We start from the raw sequence: 16,060 nt of genomic DNA, 5'->3' as shown, positions 1-16,060 counted from the left end.
ATCAGGGGCGGTGGAAGGAGGCCGAGCAACTGGGAGTGCAAGTGGTGGAAACGAGAAAGAAGGAGCTCGGCGAGAAGCATCCTGACACGCTGACCGGCATGGCGAACCTGGCGTCGACGTACAGGAACCAGGGGCGGTGGAAGGAGGCCGAGCGGCTAGAAGTGCAAGTGGTGGAAACGAGAAAGAAGGAGCTCGGCGAGAAGCATCCTGACACGTTAACCAGCATGGCGAACCTGGCGTCAACTTATTCGAACCAGGGACGGTGGAAGGAGGCCGAGCAGCTGGAAGTGCAAGTGATGGATGCCAGTGCAAAGGAGCTCGGCGAGAAGCATCCTTCTACGCTGACCAGCATGGCGAACTTGGCGTCAACTTATTCGAACCAGGGGCGGTGGAGGGAGGCCGAGCAGCTGGAAGTGCAAGTCTTGGAGGCCAGTGCAAAGGAGCTCGGCGAGAAGCATCCTGACACGCTGACCAGCATGGCGAACCTGGCGACGACCTACAGGAATCAGGGGCGGTGGAAGGAGGCCGAGAAGCTTGGAGTGCAAGTGATGGAAACGAGGAAGAAGGAGCTCGGCGAGAAACATCCTTCTACGCTGACTAGCATGGCGAGCCTAGCGTCAACGTACAGGAATCAGGGGCGGTGGAAGGAGGCCGAGCAGCTGGGAGTGCGAGTGGTGGAAACGAGAAAGAAGGAGCTTGGCGAGAAGCATCCTGACACGCTGACCGGCATGGCAAACCTGGCGTCGACATACTGGAACCAGGGGCGGTGGAAGGAGGCCGAGCAGCTGGAAGTGCAAGTGATGGAGGCGAATGCGAAGGAGCTCGGCGAGAGGCATCCTGACACGCTGACCAGCATGGCGAACCTAGCATTCACTAAGAAATCTCAGGGCCGCGACATTAATGCTGCTAAGCTCATGGAGGACTGCTGTAGGCTGCAGCGAGAGGTGCTAGGTTCCAAGCATCCCAATACTCTCTCATCAATCGAGACTCTACGGAAGTGGCGGCAGGAGAAGGAATCTGCAGTAACAGGAACAGGAAGTTTTAGATCTTGGAGGAATGCATTTCAGAGGCTCAGGAAGTAAGTTCGGTGGTGCATTGAATAAAGCAGTGGTATAGGTCTCAAGACACAAAATCATGGGGCGCTCTCTGTAAGATGTCACGTGTAACTATAACTACTCTGCTTGTAAGATGACATTTAATTTTACGTGCAATAGGGTTTTAAGGTTATCACAAATCACCCGCACAAACAGAGAGGACAGCAACCCGCTCCGGCCACACCGTTGTGTGAGGTTGTCACTACAGCAAGTACGCGTGATGAGTGTTGACTGGGTGCTATTCTAAGGTTGCGATCGACATCAGGTTCGCCATTGGGCTGATGCTAAGCTTTGGACGGCATTATTCCCTCGTACCTCGCCGTACCATCACAGTGAACAAAGACGGGAGCCACACCTACAATCTTAAACCAGATAGGCATAACGCATAATGAATACTAAGGATTAGGATCCTTGTATCACACAGATGAGACAGAAATGTGTACGCTCGACTAGCGTCTACTAGAGTTCATAGCAGCCCTCTCTCGGATCAGATTGTGCTTTGCTGCTTCCGGCCTTCGTCCGTTCCATACGCAAGTAAATTCATGAAGATCCCTATGTTATCATCTTCTTAGGCAGCATACTGTATTGCATCTAAAAACAGATATAAAGCAGTCTGATTACCAAACCCAATGCTCCCCATCTGGCAACCTCTTAATTTCTTCTGTCGTCTTCTCTGCGCGGTGGGTGTTTTGACCTGTCTCGACATCGTACTTTTCAATCCAGCGACCACAATCCAACCATATTACCTTCACACCAATGAGGGGCTTAAGGTCGGGCTTTTCTGGTAATCCGCGCAGAAATAATGACCTTAAAGACCTTCGGTGCGGAGATGGAAGAGGGCCCCGCGACCCGGCAAAATCCAAAAACACACGACGACTCGAAAACGCCCAAGTGTTGCGTCTGTAAGGTAGGAGAGCAGTCTCCTTGTAGAGCTGCCGGCATGCAACGTTGAGAAGCGTCATACATTTTTCAAAAGGTGGTCGTGTTGTCTCGCATTGTAGTTGTGCGTTAAATGGGTTGACGCCTTGTCTATAAACGACACATTGGAAACATTTCCTAAATACTGCTGTCCTGTCCCTCGACTCGACATAGATTGTTTTGCCGCCAAGCAGATGCTCGTAAATCATGCAGCGGATCTCGGCTGGCAGCCGTAAGAAGGGAGAGCTCTCCTGGTTCCGGTACCATCTAGATAGTGATCAGTTTAATAGGTTGATCGGGCGAAAGTGAACTTTTAGCTTACTTACACTTTAGCATATCTTGAGCGTTTTTGAACTCGATGACAAATAATTCCGTTAGGGTGATACCGTGGTGGCAAGGGCGCTTCCATTGTCAATGCTGGCAATTTGACAGCGCTTTGGTGTTGAACGATTGAAAGAAAACTAAGCCGGGGTTTTGCGGGGGTTTTTAGCTCCCCGCTGAGCCTGATTTAAGCGCCCGCTAGCCATGGAAAAAAGCTAAACCAGTCACAGCTGAAGGCTGAGCTTGAAGATTCTTGGCGCTCACCGCGTGTGACCATATGCTCTCGGCGGCAGCCACGCAAACTCAGGCTCTGTTATTGCCTCCCCTAAAAATTTAACGCCTCTCGCACACCCCGATAGTCAGAGTCAGTCAACGGCCCTCCCTATTAGAGTAGGGTAACTGTGGTAAGCTTTGGGTACCTCTACTGTTATATTCCTACTCCTCATCAAACTGAGAAAGGACCAACTTAGTAGAGTTCTGGCTTGAAATTGATCACGTGATAGAATCTTATGGAGACGGCGAGCCTGCCACGTCCCAGTGACAGCGAACCCTACTTCGCGAAGCCATGTATGAAGCTTAAAACGAAGTCTATTATCCAATATCGGATTTGTTTAGTAATTCAGGGTCGATCGTTGTAAACGACCCCGTCCACTTTTGTATTTAGTGTCGGCGACTTCGTCGCCGTAATAGGCTTAACTATTACAATTAGTTATTCAGGTCCTTCAAGGCATTTCGGACGGCCTAATCGAACTGCAAGAGCCTCGTCATGAACTAAACCACCTGAAAATCTCTTTGAGTCAATAAGAAACGAGATATCTACGGGTAGCGCGATATCCGTACAAAATGCAGAAAAATTGCTTGAGACAATCTCAAGGAGCCGAAAGTGTTAAGCGATTTAAAAAATCTTGTCCATAAATATGCTAGGTCATGTACGGGCTTCGCAAAATATCGCAAGTGGGTTGTATGGGTTATATGGAAGAAACAAAGGGTTGAGACGTTCCAGAGACACCTGTAAAGCTATATCGCAACGCTAAGTATGATACAAAGCGGGGTGAACAGGTAAGAGGTCCGATTCATTAACTCTTCAAGTAAGAACTTACTTTCGTCCAGGCGAGAAATTCGAGAGTTGAATGACCAGTGGTAAACAGGACTGATAACATCTCCTCTCTACTCCCCCAAACCAGAGAAGAAATGAATATGCATCTTCACATGGCGCTCATTTAGCCATGGGATGAAAAGCCTTTATTCTTTAAGACGCAATTGGGCGACGATACCCAGCCCTTTGGAGGCAGGGCAAAACTTTGAAGTAATTAAAGCCTTACCTTTGTTTGAGCAGAAGCTGAGACTTGAAGGTTTTCATCCCCTTCTTAAAGTTCGGCTTTAGAGAAAATATCGTATCCGATTATATCGAGCGGCAGGAGCGATGACCTTTTACTCCAGCCTCGAACGCTGACAGGTGGTACTTAATCAACGAGCTGGATTGGACTTCCATACTACCACCCAGGCTATGTCTTGACATGTCAATAAATTTACAATGAAAAATCGCTAGCGAATTCGCTTTGGTGACCGACCATTTTAATCCGACACCGTTGACCGTGGGTGCTCTGCGACGCTCCAAGTTAGTTAAAGTTTCCTTCTTTTGCTTACTCATTGGCTTGTAGAACCTACCAGGACGGACATAATACACGATCAGAGGAAGCAAGCTACCTGCTAGACTCCTTCATGTGTTTCACTAAACAAACTCCACCATGGTCGGTATTACCAGATGACCTGGAGTTCGGATGGCTGTATACGGAATCCCTTTTTATTGACATAGCATTCCTCTAATTCTTTTCAAGGTCGAAACCAGCGCCATGGGACCTACAGTATTAACGACGAGGTTAACGAAGATAGCGGGGAGGACGAGAGCGAGGGAATATTTCTGGCATACCAGGACATTGAATCTGATGGTGAAGCCAGTGTCCGGTATGGGCAGGTGGACCACCGGCAGGTGCTCAATGAATGGTTGGCGGGAAAGTCTATATGGAGTTCTCTATCAAATCTGCCCTAGGGCGGGTCGGAGGGTTAATCAATTCACTGCTTAACATCAAGAGTAAGTCACATATCAATACAATGCCACTCAAAATGTGTCCAAATCTATTAAGTTGCTTTGAACCCAAATTTTGCTGCATGATCCTTAATCTAAATCCAGTTTTTGTTCTCCGCACCCTTTACAGAGATTCCGCATGCCGCCCTATTTTAACACGACCTGCCCTACACCATAAGCTTATGCACCCATGAGTCTCAATAATGTCCTCCTGGGGCTTGTTATGGCGATTGGTGATAAGTTCACCTGCTGGCGAGAAAATCCTCTCAGTCTCAGATCTCATTTGGGGTATAGATAGTACGTCCGTTGCCATCCGTACGAGATCTGGCTATTCTGTTCTTACCTCTGGCTTCTTCTAAGAAGCCCAGGGTCGATAGGGTCGTTGCCTCAGGTTTTTACCGCCCACCATGGCAGCAGTCAGGTGTGCATTGATGCAACGACTGTATAAGCACTCCGCTGATAGACAGGCGTTCGGAGTAGGCGCGACAGCGCCTTTTGGATGTTTTTTTATGTTACGTGGCATACCAAAAGGATGGGCGGGCGGCAGTCTCGGTACCTCAATTCACTCTCTCAGCGCCCGAAACTACCTGATAGGGCCTAGCTTCTGCCTAATTAGGCTAGGGTTGAAGCCTCGAGGATGGTGGTGTTGCAATCATGGATATCATTACCGGAAAATTTGCACCTGCAGATCGATTGCCGTTAACACAATACCTAGCATCCTACATCAACGAGGCCCCCATGACTGACATGTCACTTCGTCCAGGACCCAACAATCCCGGCAGAACATATAAATGGTACAACGGGACTGCAATCTTCGAATTCGAGCCTGGAATGCACTACACAAACTTCACCACCGATGTCACCTCTCCTCTCTAGCAATCCTACGACATCTCGAACTTGATCTCAGCATGTCATAGTATCAACGCCACATATCCCGATCACTGTCCCTTCACGTCCTCACCGATTCAAGGCGAAGTCAGGAACACAGGGTACATGAAATCAGACTAAGTCGCTCTAGCCTATTTAACTGGATCATTTGGACCGGAACCATATCCCAACAAAGCACTCGTAGCATAACAACGTTTGTTTTCAATATCAGGGGACGCCTCTAGCACCGCGAACTTGAACCTGATACTTGGGTCTTTGGCTAGAGTTGACGAAAGCGGGAATAAGGTGCTGTATTCTGGAGATTATATATTGTTGATTGATAATCAACCTCTAGCGTCTGTCAATTTCACGTTGACTGGAGATCAGATCGTGTTAGATCAGTTGCCGCAGCCGCCGGCGAATAGGATCGGGAAGGGTGTGAATGGATTTGAAGACTATTTTGTTGGGGGTTATGGGAGTAGGCAGAGTCCTATGCGGGCAGCGTGAAGGGTAGGATGGTTTGTCAAAGTGGCCGTTTGATATCTGAACTAGTTCCGAGAAGCCATAACCTATCCAAATACCTCTAACTAAATGACGAAAGTTCTTGGCAAATGATACTGCGGGACGCAGCCTTGGCAGATAATAAGTATTGCTCTATTTCGTTATTCTCGATGCTGGATTTAAGATGCAGTTCTTTGTTCCCCATGTCCACCTCCCAAATTCACAATTCCATGTTTGCCGATGTAGTACCGCAACCAAGTTTGCAGTTTCTCTTCCAATCGCTTTTAGAATCGGAAAGAATCCTATCCTCAGACGTCTCAATTGGTAAGCGGTCTAATATTCCTCCACTCATTTGCTTAATCTTTCTAATTGTGATTATGCCCGATTCTGAAGCGCTGGGCCCTGAAACGCGGATGGCAACGCGAAATGCTACAATCCAATTCTAAAATGATGGTATGCAAGACGAAAGCACCCAGGTAGCATCCCCTGGCACAGAAAGCCCGACCGCTTCTCAAAATAAACTTTTGGAACACATCAACGGGATCGTGGACGACTTTTCAGATGTGATGATGATGCGTAAGGTATGTCGAGAACCAGTCAATGATCTGGGAGGACAGTTGATGCCATAGCGGGAGGTAATCGAGGAGCTGAAGAGAGAGGTTGGGTGGTGGCTGAGGCATATTGAAGGGGTTGAAGGGGTGGTGGATAAGCCGGTTGAGGAGTTGAAGATGATGGAGGGTTTGGAGCATGAGCTAGCTCTGATGCGCGATATGCTGGCTGTCTACGGGAGTGAAACCACTCGTAAGAAGGCACACCTGTGCCTTATTATTATTTGACATTCTAGGCAAGAGCGCTGAGAAATGAATAGGAAATATCTCACCATTATCCGTGGTTACTCGGTAGTAGGCCTTATGTACCTCTGACCATATCCAATCTCTTGCGGCGGAAGTCTGGCCTGCAGGAGATGCATGGAAGGACGTGACGGTAGTGTATGTAGATTGATGGCCGGATGATGGCCGCGCGTACGGGGACGACGCTTCGAGAAGCCTTGCGGTGCGTTCCCTCTCCTGATACTCCGTTCGCTTTTCGTATTCAGCTTGAATTCTGGCTTGCTCAGTCTTCTCTTCTAGTCGTGAATCTCGATTAGCTATTTGACATTGTCTGCGGTGCGGAACTTACTCTTCTTGAAGCCAAAGTTCTTAACTAACACGAGTAATTGCGTGTCGTTAAGGCGAAGTTGATCTAATCTCGGAAATCCTATGATGACGTCGCATGGTGGGTCTCGAAGAACAAAGAAGTCTTCTGTAAAGCTTCGACTGTTGATATACCAGGAGCAGCGAAACTTCCCAACAATTGTTATATTGCGCCCGTCCGCTGAGGAGAAACCAAATCCTGTATCGGTTTCGATCGGGTAGCCTAAAAGCCTCGCCTTCCCTAGGGCCATGAAGTTACCATCTGACCCTGTATCAACAAATCCCCTCATGGCGTGTGTGTTATTGTGACTGTCCCAAAAGTAAATGTCCCGGTCTCGATCGCGACGGTCGCTCGGATGGCGAGAGCCAATCGTCGTTAATTCATTATTGACGTGATTACAGGTGTTGAAGATGTTCACAGTGACATTACAATTGTTGAGGCTCGGAACTGCACCAAGCCCTCCTTGGACGGCCTGGGAGGTCGCGTAAACAATCGGATCGGTGTTATGGTCCTTATTCGAGGGATAGAGAGCCATGATCGTCGGGTCATACAGTAGGTTGCAGTTGATCTAATCATGGTGAGTTACATAGAAGGGCCATAGAGTGGTTCTCGCGACAATCCTTACCTTCTATGCTCGATACCGACTTGTTCCCTTCGACGTGGACCAGCGCTAGAGGCGAGCCCTAAAGGGAAGCTATAGGGGTCAGAAAAATGGGAGAGCGGGCGTGAGATTTGAGAGCCTTGGAAGCGGGGCAGCATGAAAGTTGCGATAAGCAGTAAAGCGTCTTGGATGCTGCAAGGCTGAGGCTCAACTCGGCAGTCCACTTGCTGCCTAGAGGGTATTGAACGACATGTCAACACCCACCATCTCAACCAGAGAACGATCTATGCCCGTCCGGAATCGTCTGGGTTGCTGGCGAAATAAATAACGCCATGGCACTGGGCGATATCCAAGATGGCTATCCAGGCCTGGCCAAATTCATGGGTCCACATTTCGACTCTGGAATGGGCCTCTTCAAGCGATTCGCAGACCTCAATGCTCGCAATTTGCTGTATATGCAAGCGGAACTAGTAAACCTGGAACTTGAGCTGAACGTTCTGACACATGACGACCACACGAGCCGGGATCCAACGCGGGAGACATATGAGAAGAGCGTCTGGAACATGGCTCATTCACCAGACAGCGCGCAATGGAAGAAAGTGCTCGAAATTCGACAGAAAGTAAAGGATTACAGTACGGATCATCCCACAAGAAGCTGCGACATGAAAGGCTTACCAAAACGAACGTAGACGATGCTCTATTGCAGCAATCCCAACTATGCAAACTCAACAAAGCCAACGACTATGATGTAGGAATTCTCTTACATTGGCTTCTGCATGCTGAGGGAGGAAACGGCTTTCTTGAAGGATTCGAAGCACGACCTTGGAAAAAAGGCGAGCGGCGGGACTTGATATCCATCTGTAGCAGAGCAAGAACAGATAAGTTTACAAGATGGGCGGAAAGAAAGGCGTACCCTTGGCTATACGCGAAAGTGTTGAAGCGTTGGAAGGTGCGACGTCGAATTCGACATGCGTGAAAAGGTAGACACTGACCAGGGAAGAGTAGAAACCAATAAACGGCCAAGAAAAGGTGGGTATCGCCCATCTCAACGACAACTGGTTCGTTCGTCTTGCACGAGTCATGACAGTTATTCTCTCAACGTTGTTGCCATCCATCGCAGTCCTAGGGCTTTACTACGTCAGAAGCCTACCTGCCCACCTTGGCGCAGTGGTCGGATTCTCAGCCATGTTCTCTCTCGCTCTAGAAGTCTTCACCAATTCTCGACCAATCGAGGTTTTCACAGCAACTGCTGCGTTTGCAGCCGTTCAAGTTGTCTTTGTCGGCAGCACTGGCCAGAACTCCTGCGAGTGTTTTGTCTCTCAAACATAACCATCGATTCTGTATTGCCGGAATTAACGTCAGCAATTGCATGATTCAATCTTAGGACAAAATTTGGCATCCTGCCGACATTCCTTAATAAATTCAGCAAGAGATTGAACAAACAAACGCCACCCCAGTTATGTTCCACGCCATATGATATTGCGCTCTCGGGTCATGGGAAAGAATGATTATCTGGGGTTTGGTCGAATGTATAATGTGAGACATTGAAGGCGGGCTGGTCGTATAAATAGAGGGAGATTCCAGAACGGTTTATCTGGCTTCGTATACTTGCATTTATCTGCTCCTCCTGGCAAAGATTTTTGGGAATCTCATCACTGAGTCTTGGTTTGTAGTTCTTTTTGGACGCTTTACGATGCAGTCTTATGAAATTTTGTGAAATAGCTCGTATGCGTATTGTTGAGTGAGTGCGGAAGCTGCCAGCCCCCGACTAATCATCCCTTCACCGCTAGTATCTTATTTCCCGGTCCATCTCTTCTCCGCCCACCTAAACAATGGGATTTGCGAAATACGCGAAGTCTTCTTCAATATCCTCGAAGGGACAAATTGGAAAGTAGAATCGACTTTGCATGAAAATGCCATGGCGTGTTGAGATAGGTGGCAAGGAACATGCAGAGCCTGTGGCTTCATGGATAGGTGATTTGTTGGTGGTGTGGCAAGACAGGGAGAAGGTGGAGGCATGGTGTTTCATTTGACCACACCCCCCCGTTTCCCTTCCCTGAAGCCTGAAGCGGGCTTTTCAGTATCTCCAAGCCCGACTACAACGATAGGCAAGTGTGACTATGGTTCCTTCCTTCTCGTGTATGAAGCTCTAGCAAGGAGGCCGCGTCTCAGCGCATCCGGGAGGACTGTTGTGAAGACTGGCAGTTGCGCACCTGTCCGCCAGTATTTCAGACATATGTATTTCTTTTCGTAGGTTTCTTCTTGTTCTTTGGCAGACCACATTTTCGATATGGTACGCATAACTTCTTCTACCCACTACCGTTTTTGTGCGAGGTACACCCTCTCGAAGTCGTAACCACCCGACATCCTCCCAGCCTGTATTCTCTTCCTAGCACGCTCTTTGGGCCACATCGTCTCCGACCCTTGCACCTCAGCTATTTCCCCCCTACAGCATCTCTAAATGCACTGCATCTCGTTTTATGTACTTCGTGTGGCTAGAGCGGCAATTCCAATTGTGTTCAGTGCTCATTCTTGCTGTTGTTGTAGCCAATCGAAATCCCCCAAACCCAAACGCACATAGGTTCTTGGTACAGCGGTGCCATCGGTGTTCTTATCGGCTTGCTGGTTCCGGTCGCCGCGAAGCTTATCTGGGTCAATACGCCTTATTCAAAGGCAATAGCGGACGCAAGGGCATGATGAGGGCAGCGGATGAGGGCAGGAAGGCAGCGAAGGAGAAGGAGAAGGAGGTAGAGATAGAGAAGAGGATTTTAGCGGGGGTGAAGAGGAGTGTAAGGGTTGTGTTGAGGAGGAGTTGACGAGTGGGTTAGTGGCGGAGATTGAGGGGGAGCTACGGGAAGATATGAGGCCGAAAGTGTACGCGGAGTTGAGCTGAGTTGGAGAAGAGGTTGAGGGCCGAATTGGAGAAAGGAGGTGAGGGCCGAATTGGAGACGAAGTTGAGGGCCGAATTGGAGAAAGGAGGTGAGGGCCGAATTGGAGACGAAGTTGAGGGCCGAGTTGGAGAACAAGTTGTAGTAGGGTAAGGTATGTGAACATTTCCTTCTTTGAACATCGCAAAATATATCTTAGGTGCCCCATACCCCACCTCACCGCCGATGAAGCCTAAGGCCCCCCCGATAGAACGTCAGGGGGTGGTGCTAACGCGGTTATTCTAAAATGACACTACAGACAATGTATGTGGCAGGCTTGCTCGACCGAACCTTCTTGCTCCCAGCATTTTGTCATCAAGTCTCAAGCTCAACCGCCATCGCTGCTCGTCGTTGAAGGGCTATTTCATCCTCCGTCTGACTGTCCTTCATATTGAGCGATGCAACCCCTCTTCGAGACCACCAGTCTCCAAAATCCATCTTCTCCAATACATTTGAACACCCATCGTTCTTGAACTCAGATTTCGAAAAGCCCATGACCTTTGACCGCGATCTTCGCAATCGCCAGGTACCCCATCCACCCCGTAACAATTTTGAGTGTTTGAACCACTGCCAGAAGCTGTTCGAAACAAGCTTCGTATGCGAAAGCCCTCTTACACAAGCCTTTGAATCTTTATATTGGACGTTTCACTGACGCCTCGAAGTCATTGTGGCAACTTGAGGCTAAGTTGCTCTCTCCTCTCTCTCGCGGTCATGTAAGTATAGTTAGATGTCGTAGATAAACAAACGTAAACCGTTGAAAGCACCTATCTCTTCTGTACGGCGCGCGTGTTATGCCAATCAACGTCTTCAAACAAAGTCTTCGAGTCCCGACCTGCTTCTACGTGCGGAATGTGTTTAAGTATCATTTAAGGCCCTGACTCGTTCGAATGCATTCGGTGTAGAATAAAGAAGTAGCGTTTAGAGGGAGTGACGCGCGTACTTTCAAGGATCTTTGGTTGTTGGGAGTAAATGCAGACAGATTGAACAGATGCGCCGTTAGTAGGCTGTAGGACATTCGGCCAGCACGCCTACCATCGACAGCGCTTCCAACGAGGCGTATTACTGTAAGATTAGGCGATTTTAAGGCCTATACAGGTGAGATGTTGGTTACATTCGTACAGCAGAGAGGAGGAGAGGTACTGTTACTGTTACAGCCTACATAATCTGTACAAGTAGTATATTTTAATTTAAGTTATGTTGTACTCTATTTATAGCGACTAATATTATAAAATTTTAAAAACATAAAATTAAAGTCTAAATAACTACTACATAACTATTTCTTTTTTAGTAATATAAGAAAAAAAGTAAAAGCTTATAAATTACTAACGTACCTAACAGGTTGGCTGGCCACACAGGTTAGCCGGCTACTTTTGCTAAGCCCCTACTAAACTCTACTTATCTACATAATGCCTTAACAACAACACTAGATTAAATCTTTTAAAGAATGTTAAATATAGCTTACTTTTTAAGCTTTTAAATAAGACTTAAAACTCTTCTTATAACACGCTGCAGCTATTTATAATGTTTTTTATATAACACTAAGTAATTAACACACTAGACAGCCTTTATAAGTAAAATACTAGCCTAAATTAAGAAATTTAACTAAGCTTAAAAAAAAAGTAGTTATTAAGTACATACTTAAGCTTATTACATATAAATTTCCCTTTAGGCTTACAGGTATAGCTAATATAGCTAATTCCTTACGCATAGAGTGTAATCTAGGCTAGGTTAGCTTAAACTAGCCTAGTATATAGGTTAAGCACTGCTTTAAGTTTATAATAAAGTTTAATTATAAGTATAATTATAAAAAAGTGCTTTATAAAGATCTAGAGGTTATTTAAAGCTAGTTTTACCTAGTAGCTAACATAAAAGCTAAGTATAGTATTTAAGATAAAAACATGTATAACTTTAATAAGTTAAGCTTTATAATAAGCTAAATATTAACTAAAGCAGTTATTACAGCTTTAAAAAAATAAAAATAGCTAAAAGTAATATAGTAAGGTAATAAGAAGTAAATAATAGTTATCTAAAGCATTAATATAATAAAGTAAGCTATTTTACTTTTTATTATTTTTAAGGGCTACTATTACCTTTCTGCTTAGTATAAAAAGAAAAATCTACTTTAAAACTAGGTTATTATAGTCTTTAAAAACAGCTAAATAATAAATAAGCTTAAGCTATAGTAGTTAAAGCACTTTAATAAGCATATAAAAAAAAAGTTATAAGCGCTTATTAGCTTTTTATTATTAATAGCTATAAAAGCTATAACTTACTTAATTTCTAGTAGTACTATAAGAAGAACAAGATTATTACTATTTATATACTTTTACACTTATTACACCTTTTACAGCCTTTTAATATAGGTTGTTTTACTCTTTTAAAGAAAGTATATAGGCGCTAAGCTAAAAATCTTATATGTAACTAAATTACTTATATTATAAAACTTAAGTTCTTACTATGCTTTATACGCGCTTATAATATAGTAATTACTTTTAGTAATATCTAAAAAGGGTTTTAAAGCGCTAGGTTAGTCCTATTTAACTTAAAATAAGTTAAAATAGCCTTTAATATCTAGTTATATACTTTATTACTACTACTACTACCTATTAATAATAAGCCCTAGTAGTTATAAACTCTAAGTAATACTTTTAAATTTAAGTTATAATTAATGCTTATAAAAGTAAAAGTTTAGAAGCATATAAATAACTTACTAACATTTATAGTAAAGGCCTTTAAAAAGGTTTTAAAAAGAGTAGCAATTATTGCGCATAAGCTAGTGTTAGTGTAAAAAGAAGTTATAAAGCTTTAAGTAGTAAATAAGGCTGCTACACAACATAAATTACATAAAAAAAAGTAAATTTAAGTAAAAAAAACTTTAATAGTTAAAAATAAAGCTTATTCAACTACTTTAAAAGAGTTTAAAGCGCGTAGTAATAGAAAGAAGCTAAAGACATAAGTGCGCGCTAAAAACAAGTAAGCTAAGTTAAAGGTAATATAGGTAGTGTAATTAAACTAGGCATAACTTGCGTATGTGTAAGTAAGTAGTAAAAGTAAACCTTAAATAATATCTTATGTTATATTACTTTATATAGGGCTAAAGTAGGCTGTTTTGCGCTAGAATAGGGTGGTTTTAGTGGGGGCTTAGCAAAAGTGGCTGGCTAACCTGTGTGGCCGGCCAACCTGTTAGGTACGTTACTTGTTTTTTAAACTAGTTCTGTTAGAGTTAAATAGCTTTAATTATTAGTTACTATATAACTAGCTACACTAAAACACCTCTTACGCTAGTAGCTAGGATAGTAAGAAAGTTAAAAAAAAAAAGTTAAAAAAATAAAGCAAGCTGTCTGTACGTAAGTACGGCTTAATTAGGTTGCCTGAAACGTTAGCTATCTAGCCTGTGCGTTAGGGGCTATGTGTACTTAAAAGCCCTCTTTCTTTATATAAAGAGAGAGGGCAGTAGTTAATAATAAGAAGATCTTTACCTACTTACCTCTTAGTACGCCCTTTAGGCGTACATTTGTTTAATTAAACCTAGGTTAACTAACACTAATTAGTCTATTAATAAACTATTTACTGCGTGCGTAGCTACGCAAAGGATATTATCCTTAATAAATAAATTTATAAGGATTAATAAAACGGCTACTATACAAACAGCTTACTCCTACTGCGTGTGTAGCCACGCAAAGAGGGCTTAGACAAGCATTATGCGCGCCCCTAGATTAACTAATTACATAAAGACAAGATTAGCAACCTGCTGTGTGCGTAGCTACATAGAGAAGGCTTACTACTAAGCCTTTATGCGCCCTAGAGCCTCCTGTTAATACAGGCTGTGCAACTACTTACCTACTGCGTGCGTAGCCACGCAGAGGAGACAATACAGGCTGCATAATTAGAAACCTACTGCGTGTGTAGCTACGCAGAGGAGGCTCCTTATTAGCAGCCTACCTTGCTAATATCCCCTCCTTAAGAACAGCTGTACAAACACACAACCAGCACTACCCACCCTCTACCCCACCCCCTAGACAACAGCTGTACAAACACAACTAGCCTTCCCCCCCCCTTCTCCCCTCTTCTTCTAACAGCTGTATAAATAAGCAACTAGCCCCTGCCCTAGAGCTAACCTACTACTCTGCATAACAGCTTGCTCTTTAAGAGCTACTGTACAGTTAACTACTACTACCTAGATAACTACTGTACAAACGCAACTAGCACCTACTCCCCCCTAGACAACTGCTGTATAAATGCAACTAGCACCCCCCTTAGACAACAGCTATATAAATAAAGTAACTAGCAAACTCTTACCTTATTATAGAATACTTATATAATAAACTAGTAAAGATAACCCACGTGTCTAGGACAATACTATAAAAGAAAGTTAACCTTACTTTTCTAGTAGACTGCCTTAACATGTTAATAAATCCCTTCTAAGTATAATAAACTTTATACATAGTAGATACCCTTATCTTTATATGTATAAGAGAGTACAGTCTGTCTAACTTTATAAAAGACTTTAAAGGCTAGATATAATAGGATTTTAACAACCTATCTTATTCATTTAGGCAAGAGCTCCTTTATGCTCTAGCTAAGCACAGGATCTATCTTGTAGGAAAAAGATGCTGTACGCAGGCTAAAAAGCTAGTAGGTGTTGTAAACTAGCAGTACACTATAGGCCCTATACAAAGAAGAAGAGGAAAGGATGTAAGGGATAGTACAAAAGGGGATAAAAAACAAGGCAAAGTAGGTAAGCAACTTAATTTATAAAAATAAAAAGTTGCTAACGTACTTTACAGGCAAGTTGCTCACACACCTAAGTTGCTTACTTTTGCTAAGACCCCACCCTAACAAACTCTATTATAGTCTATAACAACCTGCTCTAGCACTATATAGTACAGTACAGCCTAGAATATTATTTAGATACTACTTTTACTTCTTACTTACACATTTATGTGTTATGCCTAGTCTAATTACACTATCTATAGCGCCTTTAGAATAGCTTACCTACTTTAGCTTGCACCTGCTTTTTTACTTTCTTCCTATTACTACGCGCTTTAAACTCCTTTAAAGCTATTAAGTATAGGCTTTTTTAAATTATTAAGGTCCTTTTTACTTTAATTTACTTTCTTTTATGTAATTTATGTTATGTAGTAGCCTTATTAGCTACTTAAAGCTTAGTAATTTTTTATTATACTAATACTAGCTTATGTGTAATTATTACTACTTTTTTTAAAACTTTTTTAAACACTTTAACTATAGAAGTTAGTAAACTATTTATATACTTTTAAATTTTTATTTTTATAAGCATTAATTATAACTTAAGTTTTAGAGTATTACTTAAGGTTTATAACTACTAGGGCTTATTATATATAAGTAGTAGTAGTAATAAAGTGCACAACTTTATATTAAGGCCTATTATAACTTATTATAAGTTAAAAGAAACTAATCTAGCGCTTTAAACCTCTTTTTAAATATTACTAAAAGTAATTATAGCATTATAAGCTACTTTAAAGCATAGTAAGAACTTTATTTTTATAATATAAGTAATTTAGTTATATA

The 16,060-nt window shown here is 43.5% G+C and overlaps 5 protein-coding genes across 5 annotated transcripts in view; 3 read left to right on the top strand and 2 right to left on the bottom strand.

Annotated features, from left to right (window-relative positions):
• The window catches only part of BDR25DRAFT_339877 (TPR domain protein), a gene marked incomplete at both ends in the record, with an annotated part of 3,214 nt that extends 2,132 nt beyond the window's left edge, over nt 1–1,082 (top strand). The window contains one exon of the mRNA XM_033693445.1: nt 6–1,082. Coding sequence (XP_033552797.1) covers nt 6–1,082 — 1,077 coding nt within the window. The remainder of the gene's footprint in view (nt 1–5) is intronic.
• Nucleotides 1,083–1,711: 629 nt separating this feature from the next.
• On the bottom strand, nt 1,712–2,464 carry BDR25DRAFT_339876 (uncharacterized protein; the record flags this gene model as incomplete). Its single annotated transcript, XM_033693444.1, has 2 exons — nt 2,339–2,464; nt 1,712–2,279 (listed from the first exon to the last, which is right to left on the bottom strand). The coding sequence occupies exons 1-2, from the start codon at nt 2,419–2,421 to the stop codon at nt 1,712–1,714; spliced, it is 651 nt and encodes a 216-aa protein (XP_033552796.1). The 5' UTR covers nt 2,422–2,464.
• Nucleotides 2,465–5,073: 2,609 nt separating this feature from the next.
• BDR25DRAFT_350240 (uncharacterized protein) lies at nt 5,074–5,854 on the top strand (the record flags this gene model as incomplete). The annotated part of the gene is made up of 5 exons (XM_033694668.1): nt 5,074–5,277; nt 5,327–5,394; nt 5,423–5,500; nt 5,532–5,789; nt 5,839–5,854. The coding sequence occupies 5 exons, from the start codon at nt 5,074–5,076 to the stop codon at nt 5,852–5,854; spliced, it is 624 nt and encodes a 207-aa protein (XP_033552795.1).
• A 114-nt stretch (nt 5,855–5,968) lies between these two features.
• Nucleotides 5,969–7,765, bottom strand: BDR25DRAFT_300831 (uncharacterized protein). Its single transcript, XM_033689453.1, has 4 exons — nt 7,607–7,765; nt 6,967–7,549; nt 6,668–6,913; nt 5,969–6,602 (listed from the first exon to the last, which is right to left on the bottom strand). The coding sequence occupies exons 2-4, from the start codon at nt 7,514–7,516 to the stop codon at nt 6,385–6,387; spliced, it is 1,014 nt and encodes a 337-aa protein (XP_033552794.1). The 5' UTR covers nt 7,517–7,549; nt 7,607–7,765; the 3' UTR covers nt 5,969–6,384.
• An 84-nt stretch (nt 7,766–7,849) lies between these two features.
• BDR25DRAFT_253591 (uncharacterized protein) lies at nt 7,850–9,296 on the top strand. Its single transcript, XM_033686249.1, has 3 exons — nt 7,850–8,215; nt 8,272–8,531; nt 8,588–9,296. The coding sequence occupies exons 1-3, from the start codon at nt 7,915–7,917 to the stop codon at nt 8,909–8,911; spliced, it is 885 nt and encodes a 294-aa protein (XP_033552793.1). The 5' UTR covers nt 7,850–7,914; the 3' UTR covers nt 8,912–9,296.
• Nucleotides 9,297–16,060: the final 6,764 nt, after the last annotated feature.

This window comes from Lindgomyces ingoldianus (assembly GCF_010093535.1).
Source record: "Lindgomyces ingoldianus strain ATCC 200398 unplaced genomic scaffold BDR25scaffold_4, whole genome shotgun sequence".
In the NCBI taxonomy this organism is placed as follows: domain Eukaryota; kingdom Fungi; phylum Ascomycota; class Dothideomycetes; order Pleosporales; family Lindgomycetaceae; genus Lindgomyces; species Lindgomyces ingoldianus.
This window is presented reverse-complemented; position numbering and strand designations above follow the sequence as displayed.

Coding starts and splice junctions, on each gene's coding strand:
- BDR25DRAFT_300831 (XM_033689453.1), bottom strand. CDS start 7,516: ATGGCTCTCTATCCCTCGAATAAGGACCATAACACCGATCCGATTGTT. Junction 6,914..6,966: donor GAACTTTGGCTTCAAGAAGA/GTAAGTTCCGCA, acceptor ATTCACGACTAG/AAGAGAAGACTGAGCAAGCC. Junction 6,603..6,667: donor CCGAGTAACCACGGATAATG/GTGAGATATTTC, acceptor AATAAGGCACAG/GTGTGCCTTCTTACGAGTGG.
- BDR25DRAFT_253591 (XM_033686249.1), top strand. CDS start 7,915: ATGGCACTGGGCGATATCCAAGATGGCTATCCAGGCCTGGCCAAATTC. Junction 8,216..8,271: donor ACAGAAAGTAAAGGATTACA/GTACGGATCATC, acceptor AAACGAACGTAG/ACGATGCTCTATTGCAGCAA. Junction 8,532..8,587: donor AAGTGTTGAAGCGTTGGAAG/GTGCGACGTCGA, acceptor AGGGAAGAGTAG/AAACCAATAAACGGCCAAGA.